The sequence below is a fragment of the Phoenix dactylifera genome, unplaced genomic scaffold, assembly GCF_009389715.1.
Source record: "Phoenix dactylifera cultivar Barhee BC4 unplaced genomic scaffold, palm_55x_up_171113_PBpolish2nd_filt_p 000090F, whole genome shotgun sequence".
Taxonomy (NCBI): Eukaryota; Viridiplantae; Streptophyta; class Magnoliopsida; order Arecales; family Arecaceae; genus Phoenix; species Phoenix dactylifera.
The window spans coordinates 787,912-799,960 of record NW_024067679.1 but is presented as its reverse complement, the minus strand read 5'-3'; the positions used below and the strand labels follow the sequence as shown (position 1 = coordinate 799,960).

The window sequence follows — 12,049 nt, the reverse complement described above, 5'->3', positions numbered from 1 at the left end:
ATCCAGAGGACCGGAGGTATCGTTGTAGGCTTTACTTAGGGCATCTTGAACCTAGGTGGGATCAGCTACTTCATGATCTGCCGAGAGGAGGGTTCTGAGGAGAAATTGGTCACTATTTGCCCTCAGAGCGTGCCCCCTGAGGGCCTGAAACTGTTAGCCCATCTCTTTGATGTTCCTGTCGAGGTCAGCCTCCCACTAAGGCGGGGGCTCCATATGATGAGTAGGCGAGAGGCTCGGAGCGGAGTCCTTGTCGGAATGGGGGCTTGGAGTGCTCCATTTTTCATCTTGACTAGGACTTCTCCGCCATGTGTGTCGGCTCTGGCGAGACCGCTCCGAGTCTTTGCCTCTAGAGTGGTGGCTGGGATGAACAGATTCTGGCCAGACTGGTCCCGGTCGTGCCGCAGTTTCCTGCAAGCCCTGAATTGCCGCAGTCAAAGCCTACATTTTTTGAATGAGCAAATTAAATTGCTCATTGTTCACAAGTGTAGTGGGTTGTTCCGTTGAAACTTGTTTTGGGTTCTGCAAGGATCCTTGTGAGGTCGGAGTGCAGCACACAAGCATTAGATGCATCATAAGCTCCTCGTGACCTCAAGTTGGTGATTTCTCCCTATGCTTGATATCAGTATAATTGGGGGGACCCTTTTTCTAGCGCCAGTCTCTTGCCGCTAAATTTTAGACCAAGGTTGGAGCGCAGCTCAACTGATCCTAAGGTCAGCAGGAACCAAGCTGAACGAGGTGGCCAAGGTGTGGGGAAGTTGATATCCTTCAAGAATGGCCTGCAATAAGTCTGCTTGCCAGGGAGTTTTCAGTAAGAAATTCTCCAATGCCTAAGTTAGGATAGAGAGGCAACAATATCGAAGGAAGAAATTTCAACATATGCTTACGGTGTGGGCATCATTCTGCATGGGCGGCATATGGCGTTAATCGTGTGTCGATTATTAGGAGTATGCCCTAGAAGCCAATTTGGTAGATGAATTGTAATTGTTCTGAAGGCATGAAATTTATACTTGATCTTTTTATTAATTAATAAAATCAGGCATTTTGTTTATTCATGTTATTATGTGTCCATGAATCGTCCTAAGAATTAATAAAATGATAACACATATTCTCAAGAGTTGAGAATTTAAGGCATGTGTAATTAATAGTTAATTCCTAAATAGCTCCTGATCGATGGATCATCACGAAGGACGGTGATCTATCCGATGAGATTAGTGCACGGATCACTTTTCTTGATGGACGAGATTTAAGTCCACAGTGTGGGGACATTGGGGTGATTGTGCAAGTGCTTGTTAGAGAACAAGGGTACTGAGCATGACTAAAGCAAGAAGTCACTTGAATGTCCATCCACTCGTCAGTGACTTACTTGATGTTGCAGTTGTATGACTAGTACTTAGACCTGCGATGCCTCAACTAATCACGGTGAAGTTGCTATAGTTTGACGAGCGCATAAACATGGGCCCTAAAGATCCTTATAGTACAGATTGGCTGCAGTAGGTTCACTGTCCGATTAGGGTTGCATCTAGATGGGATCTATCGACCTTGATAGATTAGGAGTGATCCTATGTGATTTATGAGATTAAGTTCGAAAGATCTTGGCCAGGGCAGTTCTGGTAAAAAGAGTTTTTCAATCTCGAACTAGAGTTAAATAAATTTGACATAAGATAGACGATGGGGTTTGACGAGTTATCCATAACTTCGGTCATGTTGAGATCCACGATAGAAGTATTGTATCATACGCTAACTATACCTAGAGGTTCATCTATTCCGTTCTGCTGGGTTGTCACTATATGCTGCTAGGTGTCATTAGTGGATTGTGAAACTCGAAGGCATTCATTTGGTGATTAGTGAACCCTAAGAGTAGAGTTGAAATCGTTTCAACCCATTGAAAGGAGTTTCGATGATATTATGATAGAGATCATAATATATCTCACTACCAGTCAGAATAAAACCTACAAGGTCACACACATTAGAGGTTTTGATCGTTCCGATGGATGGATAGCGATTTAGCATCGCAATTGATCTTGATTGTCAATATGATTGACAATTGGTTTGACCCACTAAGAGTTAGTGAATTAAAGAAGAAGGATTTGCAATTGGATTGCAATTTAATTGATTTAATTGGATCTAATTAAATTAGGCTTAACCTTATTGGATAAGGTTAGGAAGGCCTAATTAATTAGAGCTCCTTATTAGATAAGGCGGATGCCCCTCCTCCTCCTCCTTATTCACGCGGATTGCTACATGGCACGAGCACGTCCCTTGGATTCTCTCCAATCACTTTTAAGTAAGGGTTGTGATAGAATTAAGTAAGGAGAGTGGCTGATTTTAGAGGGATGAATCAAGGAGTGATTGATTGTTGAAATTATTCCTGATTTGAATGGGCATGAGATGCCTATAAAAGGAGACCTGGTGTGGGACATATAGAAGCATTGAAGTCCTCTTGCAGCCGGCCCACCCTTCCTCCTTCTTCCTCCTTGGCGTGAGCAAGGGAAAAAGAAGAAGAAGCGTCTTCTTCTTCCTCCTCTTCGTCCTTCGTCCTCCTCCTCCTTCTTCCTCTCAAAGTATTCAAGGAGTTGATTAAAGGGAAAGGAATTCAGCCATCAAAGGTGATCTCTGCAAGGGAGCTAGCACCCCGGTGAGATCTTGGAGCGATCTGTACCTCGTGTGGATACCTGTAGAGGCCGGACGCTTGTGCGGCTTCAAGCGAACCAAAAATTCTACGATCATCAGATAGCGATGAATTTCTGCCCGCTCAAATGTAAAGATTAGATCTTTATAAATTTTATACATTTGAGAATTGTAGTAGACCTGAAATTAATCGAGTCTTTTAATTTTAATCTTTTCTTTAAATTTCATAAATCTGAGTTAGAGAACTACAGAAAATTTTTGAAATCTACATTCCCTAAAACATTCATGAGATGAACGACCTTGCACGTGTCTTTCTGCTGCGACCATCGCAACGCGTACGGGGGAATCCGACAGTGGTATCAGAGCCAGGTTTATGGGATTTAGATTAAAATTGATAGGCTTAATTAGAATTTAATCTGGATCTGAAATTTTTATATGCTTGCTGAAATTTTTGTGTGCTGAAATTTCAGATTTCAGCATGTAGATTTTTGTTGGAAAAACTAGATCTTGCATGATTAATTTTAATTACAATTAGCGTGCAATAATTAAAATCATATATTACATGATCAGAGTTTCAGTTGATAGCATATTTAATTAAAATTTTTAGATATGAAATTATATGCATTAGATGCATGTGATAAGGCTCAATCAAAGATTTATGATCATAAAAGATATTTTTCTATTTATGCCTATGCTTAAAAGAAAATTAATATATGCATGAGATGCATAAGATATGATCAAATCATAGATTCATGATAATTAAAGAATAATTTTGTTTAGGCTAATGTTTAAAAGGAAATTGATATATGCATGAGATGTATATATGTTAAGTAATCTTTACATGAGATGTGAATAAAAACCCAAATAGGTTAGGTCATTTACATAAGATGTAAACCTAAACTAATATACCATTTACATAAGATGTAAACACATATACAAAAGGTTTCATATTAACATAGGATGTCAACCTAAACAATATGATATTACCTAAGATGTAAACGCATAACATATAAAAGCAGTTTCATATTTACATAAGATGTGAACCCTATTCGAGACCTAAAACCTTCTCAATTAGTCGAGAGTGAACGATACATTGAGCTAGCCATATTTGATTAATTGATCTAATTGTTGTCTAGGAAAGTATTAAAGGTGGTTACTTAATTATGACCTTACTCTCTGAGTAAAGGGAGCCTCCCACCTGCTTACCTAACTAATTGATCGATTACCTCCTATGAATAGCTCAAGATTGGAATCACTAAGACCAGATTACCTAATATTAAGTCTATAAATCTTCCACCATAGTAGAGTTTCTAAGATCTTTTCGGCGTTAATTAATCTCAGCTGGATACAGGCGGCAAATTGCATCGAGGGGCTGGTCACAGTGCTGCCTAATCTACCGGTGGCCAGCGCCGTTAGTCCTTGTCGAAACGTGTCAGTTGGCTCTTTGGTTGATTTGCTCCTCGGCCGATTGGCTACTCAGCTTTTGCCGAAGTCACTCCCCTCAGTTTATACCAAGGTCAAGGTGGTCGGTCCGGTCTAGGGCCGAAGTATTTAACATTTCCCCCATCAGTTGTTATTACACATCACCATCCTGTATTCTCAAATCAACAAGTTCTTAATTATCCAATCCTATTTGTTTTCAATTTGATGGGCCCTTATTGACCAGCGGAAGAAGCAAAGTTAGGCGAGAAGAATCAAAAAGCTCGTGAGTAGTGGTGGTAGCAATGGAAGCCCTACTCAGCAACGACGGCAACATAAAAGGAAGCTTCGGGTCGTATCTTTCACACTAAAGAATGATTGATCATTTTTTGCAGTGCCAATAGATTCAAAGCTGCAAATCTCTCAAAGTACTCCGAACTCGTTCATTCATATGCTTGCATAAATCTTGAAGCAATTATTGCACGATCCAATAGCTGCTTGCATAAATCTTAAAGCGATAGTTTCACAATCCAATAGTGGATTTGCCTGAAGGAAGATCGAGTCTTTCTTTAAGAAAATAGTCACCTGTCCCCACCGTCCATTAATATCGTTCCCTATGCATAAATAAGGGCGGTGGGTGTTCATGCCAAAATGAAAGAGACAGGAATGAGTGCTCCTTGAGGCAGTGCACTGAGTTCTATCATGCGAATGTGGCAACTTCTGCACCCTAATTTATTTTGAAGTGTGACAGAACCCATGTTGGTACTTGGTAGGGAAGAGTATTTTCCTGGCTAAGAGCAAATAAACAAAGCTGTTGACATTTTCCCAAACAGAACAAGGAAAAAAATGTTAGCTTAGGAATGATAACATTTTTTTCTTGCAAATCTGACTATAAGGATGGATTCTGATAAAGATATTGACCATTTGGATAATTCTACCATATATGATGTATTTCACTATCACATAGCTGGAGGGTGTTGTTTGGTGTTCCCTAGTTTCAAATCTGCCTACTCTATTGTTTTCTCGGTGGACACCATTTTTTTTTTCGGTACAAGAGGGAGCAAAGCTAAAAGAATTAAAAAAGCTACAGTCAATAGTTCACCATACCAACCCAAATCAAACAGTATGGAGCGTACCATACTATATTAGTTCGATACAGATACTTAATATGAGAGGTGTACTCATATTCGGTATGCCGAAAAAACCTCATACCACATTGTACCGATATAATGTTAATATGACACCGATATGAGATTCAGTACCAAAACGGTAAATCTTATTACAATATGTATACAGAAGGACTAAGAAGGCATGTGGATGCGCACCATTTAGAGCGCTATAAATGAATAAGTCAATGCATTACTTTGTAATCTTCTGATCACATTTGTTGGGACCTACATTACCTTATTAAAAACTAGAAAAGGGGACATCATCACCTCTTAGCCTAAGGAGCTGGCTAATGAGGTTCCTGCTATTAGTTGCCATGGGGTTGGCAAGACTATAATCAAATAATTATAAAAGACGGGGATTCACTCGAGACAGTTTTGAGGCTATGGTAGGGTCCAGTCTCAAATCACAAAGACACAAACAATCCATGATTCGCGCAATTTATAATTTGTGATTACTTGATCCCATGCACCACATGATGCACCATCCATATGTACATGTGAGGCCCCTGCATCAAGACCATCATGCAAATCAAGAACGATCCTGGTGGGTCAAAGATTTACACAATGCTGGGGAAGGACAAGAAGAAAATTTATCATCAAACAAGATTTCCAACCTAAATGACAATATCAATGTCAGAATTAACTGATATAATATATTTAAATCTTTATTATCTTAGCTGATGTGAACCAATCAATTATGAAATATCAGTCAGTAGATTGATGGAGATTTTCACTTTTTATTATTTTAGTAAATTTTAGAAAATCAAAATCAATGCCTTTTTAACTCAATTTTATTATGTTGACTAAAGTATTGGTAGCCCGATTCTTATAAATTGGATGAGAGTTCAATATATTTTAATTATTTTAGAAGTTTTCTACCTCTTATATTGAACTGAGATTTCAACAAGTTTCATAGGTTGTGGAGTAGAAAGCATTCACTTGTTCATCACATGCACACACGCGTGCAAATAAACATGATTTTTTTTAGGGAGGAGAGTATGTGAGACCCTGGAACTGGGCCCGGTCCACTTGACCGGCCCAGTCCCAATACTTGGCCTCACGTGCAACGCAGCAACGGGATGGATTCTTTCCATCCCGAAGAAGAAGGAAGAGCCCTATTTTAGGGCTTCCTTCTCCTTCTCCTTCTCCTTTGAGCCCACCGAAGGAGAGCCGCCGCAAAGGGGGAGGGTCTTCTTCGCGTTGCCGCTGAAAGTGAGAGGGAGAGAGAGAGGGCTATTGGGTTCGTACGGGGGTCTTCTTCTTCTTCATTGCCGTCGGAGAGGGGGAGAACCACCGGTCTTCGTCGGGGCTGAGGTAAGAGTCCCTCGCCTTCTTCTCCTCCTCTTTTGATGTTTAGCCTTGGTGTATGGGGTTTTTGAGCCGGCCCATCGCCGGATTTGGGTCCAAAACGGCTTGCTCTAGTCGTCGACGTGTTCGCCGCTGCCAGTCGCCGGGGGTTGCCGGGCTTGCTCCGCCACCTCCTGCCACTGCCAAGGCCGGCCACCGCGGCCGCCTTGGGTTCGATCGAGAGGAGAGAAGAGGGGGCGGCGACAGGGGGTCATGGGGTCCCCTGTTTCACCGAAGGAGAAGAGGGAAGTCGGGAGAGAAAAGAAGAAAGAAGAAAAAGAAAAGAAGGAAAAAGAAGAAAGAAAAGAAGAAAAAGAAAAAAAAAGAAAAGAAAAGAAATATATATATATATATAATAATAATAATAAAGAGAGGGGGTGGTATTTGGGTATGAACCCAAACTTGGGGTTTGGCACTCCTGCAGGGCCAGCCATGGGAGGATATTAAAATTTCAGTCTTGATATATATATATATATATATATATATATATATATATATATATATATATATATATATATATATATATATATATTGTGATGAATTTTAAAAGAAGAATATGATTTTTGAATATTAAGTTCTGCGAGAAATTTGCGGAATTAATTGGATTTGTCGTGGATCGCGTTCGCAAGGTAAGTGATGTAACCTCTTTACTAGATTTTTCGGCAAACTAAATATCTGTTTTACGAATCGAATTATTTGTGATTTCGAATTTGATGCATAGATTATATGAATATTTGTTTAGAATATTGTATGGCCTTGATTGAATGTATTTGCTTTAGATTTGAATTGTATTTACTTGCTCTAACATTGTACTCTTCGGCTTGAAACACTGAACATAATGAAGAAAAGATAATGACCTGAAATAGATTCAGACTTGCAGTCGGGCTATGTTGAGGACCCTGCCAATGGGAGCTAATACATTGGTACCGCAAGAAGAATAGTCGGTGATATAACCCTGCCACAGGGAACATGTGGTCATAGTTCCTGCTTATTAAGTTGAATCTAATATATTGAAAGAAATTAAGATATGAACGGTATTTGATTTTGACATTGCATGTTTTCACGGCTGAAATATGAAATAGAGAACTAATTGAACTTCGACCTGGCTATATTGAGGACCCCGCCAATGGAGGCAGATACGTTGGCAATTGACTGTCCTGAAGGACTCACCGCAAGAAGATTAGTCGGTGTTGATGACCCTGCCACAGGGAACATGTGGTCATAGTCCACGATCGACAAGATGAATTGAATATGTGAAAGAATCTTGAAACCGCGAAAAGAATCTCATGCATTTAAGAAATATTTGACTTATACTTTGGAAATGCATATTTATTTATTTTCCACTTATTATTGCTTGATTTATCTAGCTAGAGTGTTCATTACTTACTGGGCTGTCTAGCTCATTATACCATCTCTTGTTGTTTTACAGATTTCGAGAACTAGTCTATTGGGGATTCAAAATAAGAGAGCGACTAGAAGGATTGTGGCACAAGTTATCTTAGATTAGGGTTATTTAAGTTGATTTGTTATTATGGACATTTATTATGATTGGTGGACTTTTGTTATTTTAAGAACTAAGTTTCTGCATGTTGGTAAATGATTATTCCGCTGCGTATTTAGACTTGTGAGACCTTATGACTTGGGTTAGTCGATGGAATAAGATTGCATTTATTCAGCTAAATTATTTTAGAATTTTATAATTGAGGTGTTTTGGTTTAGATGCCTTGCATGCTCGTGGGGAGAGTTTTCTACGGGTGTGCGGCGGTTGGTGCGACCCCCGACTCGCGATCTCGGGCCGGAGACGTGACAGAGTACATCTAAGGTAACTTTTATAGAGATACATCTTTTTTTAGTTTGGAGGATAAAAATTTCACATCAATAATATATACAATCAAAAATTGAACAGTTTAAATAACATAAAATACTGCATATTTTTTCTAAAAAAATGAAAAAAATGTTCAACATTTATATAGAATCAGATTAGATTTATTTTTCTTTCCAAACACAAAATTTTAGTTTTTTTCTCAAAAATATTAATTTTAATTTACCTTCCAAGTATAGTAATTAAAACATTCATCCCAAATAGGATTTATCTTTCTTAATTGGAAGAATGTAGAGGTCCTTTCCGGCTGTAGGACCGAATGGCGCTTTTGCCCCACCCAAAGATTAAGAAGGCAAATGCATATCCTCCTGAAAGTGACATGGAAAAAATTTCCATAAAGATAAAGTAAATCTTTATTAAAAGAAAGATTAAGCACTAATCTCTATCGCTATTCCTCTAACTTTTCGTGTCTGAAAAGATGTGAAATGACCTTACGTCAAGACTGAAACCCCTATCTCTTGATGGGCAGAAATTGGACCTTTCTGATCTCAGGACAAAAAAAAAATGCTTTAAAATATCCCTTGTTGCTCACAAAAAAAATCTCCTGAGTATAACTAATGTTGGTTTGACAGGTCATTATTCAATCACCTTATATACTGCACTAAATTTCACAATCATACCAGTCCTCTATTTGCCTACTTGAGGAAACACATTTTATTTCCGTGTAATATGCATGTGAAAGCCTCTCTCTCTTAAATTAGTTATTCATAAATAAATCAAATTTATCTCTAAACTAAAATTATAAACTAGCTCAAGTTCAATTCAGTTAAAAAAATAAATGAAGCTTGAGCTTAGTCCTGCTCACTGGAGGACCACTTATTAACACCATTAGAAATATGATAATGATTTAGAACAAAAGAAGTTCGTTACAAGCGTTTGCAAGTTTCAGCCAATTGTATTCAAGAATATCATATCCTCCTCTCCCTTCTATTTTCTTTGAAAGAAAGAGAGAGAGAGAGAGAGAGAGAGAGAGAGAGAGAGAGAGAGAGAGAGATCCATCCACTCTATAATCATGCAGGCTCAAATACTTGAACATACGAACTATAACTCGAATTCAAGATCTATGGTTGCGAAGCAGAGAAGCGAAACCCCAACTCATCTCTCATAATCCAGTTTCATAGATTCCATTCGTGACTATCATAACAATATAATAACTTATAGCAGTACATCTTGCTCTAAATTTTGTCCAAACCTTAATCATCCGAAATTAAAAATAATAATCATTATATTTATTGTTTATAATGGAAAATAATGGATATAGTAGCGAGGAAAGTTGCATCACTTGGCCAAATTACTGTCCACTAAATCACTATTTTCACCTCACACTATATATATGAAACATAAAAAGGTATTATTTAACTTCCATAAATATAACAACTCAGGACCTCACCCAAAATGGCTAGCCGGAAGGTATTGTTTGGATTCCTTGATCCTGTATAAGTATCCAAGATCTACCCAGCGAATAACCGATGTGGGACTAAACACACGCCCGCACGGGTCCTCACATACTTCTCCGTTCAAGCCCTGGCATCCTCGTCAGGCTAAGGATTCAAATCCATTCAAATCTAATCACAAACACCACGATCGGTCCGTGGTCAACCCTAATGGATCCGTGCTGCAGTGTCTCCTAGTTCACATAAGTTATAAGCCGGATCCGCTCTGATACCATCTGTAACAACTCAGGACCTCACCCAAAATGGCTAGCTGGAAGGTATTGTTTGGATTCCTTAATTCTGTATAAGTATCCAAGATCTACCCAGCGAATAACCGATGTGGGACTAAACACACGTCCGCACGGATCCTCACAACAAACAGTGGAACTTATAAATATTAAAATAGAACAGAATTGACCAGTCCAAAACTGCAATAGTGGTCATTGTCTTCTTGCTGTCACACCTGCCACGAGTTCCAGCTACTCCTTTTGTTTATTTTTGTGGCGCACAGCTTCTCCCATTAATTCCACACCCAACTCAAGCGGAACACCCGGAGTCCTAAAGATGGGAGACGTCGGCGGCGCAGCCCCTGCCCCGGCCAAGGGCACCAGCCTCTTCCTTCAAATCGTCGAACACCCGGACGGCACTATATCCCGTCCCACCGTCCCCCTCGCTCCCCCCACCGTCGACCACCACCCCGACTCCTCCTCCGTCCTCTCCAAAGACATCCCTCTCAACCCCACTCACAAGACTTTTATCCGGATCTACCGTCCCAATCTCCCCTCCGCCCAGAAGCTCCCCATCGTCATCTTCTCCCATGGCGGCGGTTTCGTGGTATTCAGCACGGCCTCCGTCTTCTACCATGAATTCTGCGAGCAGATGGCCACAGCCGTCCCCGCGCTGGTCATCTCTCTCGACTACCGTCTCGCCCCGGAGCACCGGCTCCCTGCGGCCTACGAGGACGCGGTGGAGGCGGTCCTCTGGGTCCAGGCTCAGGCTCAGGCCCAGAAGCCGGCAGCGGGAGAGCCGTGGCTAACGAGCCACGGGGACTTCTCCCGCTGCTTTCTGATGGGCAGCAGCTCCGGGGCCAATATGGCTTACCACGCCGGGCTGCGTGCCGTGGCCCTGGAGCTGCAGCCCGTAAGGCTGGTTGGACTGATCCTGAACCAGCCTTACTTTGGAGGGGCGGAGAGAACCCCTTCCGAGTCGGCGTCGGAAGAGGATCCGGTCGTTCCCCTCCGCGCCAACGACATGATGTGGCGTCTGGCGCTACCGAAAGGGGCCGACCGAGACCATGAATTCTGCAACCCGGTGGCGGCGCCGCCTCCTCGGCCGATTGGGCTTCCCAGCTGCATGGTGAAGGGCTGCCAAGGGGATCCCCTGATCGACAGGCAGCGGGCGTTCGTGAAGATGCTGGAGGAGGAAGGCGTGAGTGTGGTGGCTAAGCTGGATGAGGGAGGGTTCCATGCCATTGAGCTCTTTGATCCTGTCAGAAGGCAGGCCCTGTTCGCAGAGGTTCGTGATTTCATCTCTTCTACTGCTGCTGCTGATGCCGCTGCCGCCACATGAATTAGATGGGAATAAAGTATGAAATATGTGTGATTTGTTTTAGTTTTTATTTGACTTTATGGTGTTGCAGGTATGATAAGAAGTCAGTGCCATGTAATTATTTTGTCGTGTTCAAGCCGAATTCTTCTTTCTTGTTCATGTTTTTGGTGTGTAGAAGATATTATTATAGGGTTATTTAAGAATATTTGATGGGAGAAAGAGCAGAACGAAGCTGTATGTAAAAAAAATATAAAAAGGATAATTGATACAGTTTTGGACCCCTGGTATTCATACATTCAATAAAACCAAAAATAACAAATTTCGAAAGATCCAAGGCAACTTCCTTCTCACTCATAGGGCACATTCGAAATGAGTAGCCACATATAAGACCACACAATCCGCAGTCCCATTAATCTTTTTGAATACGTATTTAATCTAAAAGGCTACACCGCCACTAATCCTAACTCGAATATTCTGAGATCGGGAATGGCACCCTCCCAGGCCGGCCGTGGGTGAAAGCTGTTTTTTTTATAAAAAAAATGGTAGCCTTGCTATTGAGGTTGTTGGTATTTTTCCCATATATACATATATATTTGGAAGTCTAAAGAGAGATCTGGAACAAT

At 40.8% G+C, this 12,049-nt stretch overlaps 1 protein-coding gene across 1 annotated transcript; it reads left to right on the top strand.

Annotated features, from left to right (window-relative positions):
- Positions 1–10,314: 10,314 nt before the first annotated feature.
- LOC103710639 (carboxylesterase 1) lies at positions 10,315–11,674 on the top strand. The gene has a single exon (XM_008796456.4). It carries the CDS (start codon positions 10,443–10,445, stop codon positions 11,445–11,447), a length of 1,005 nt encoding a protein of 334 aa, XP_008794678.2. The 5' UTR covers positions 10,315–10,442; the 3' UTR covers positions 11,448–11,674.
- The last annotated feature ends 375 nt before the right edge of the window (positions 11,675–12,049 follow it).

What these genes read in the sequence shown, in the direction of transcription:
- LOC103710639 (XM_008796456.4), top strand. Translation starts at nt 10,443, where the DNA reads ATGGGAGACGTCGGCGGCGCAGCCCCTGCCCCGGCCAAGGGCACCAGC.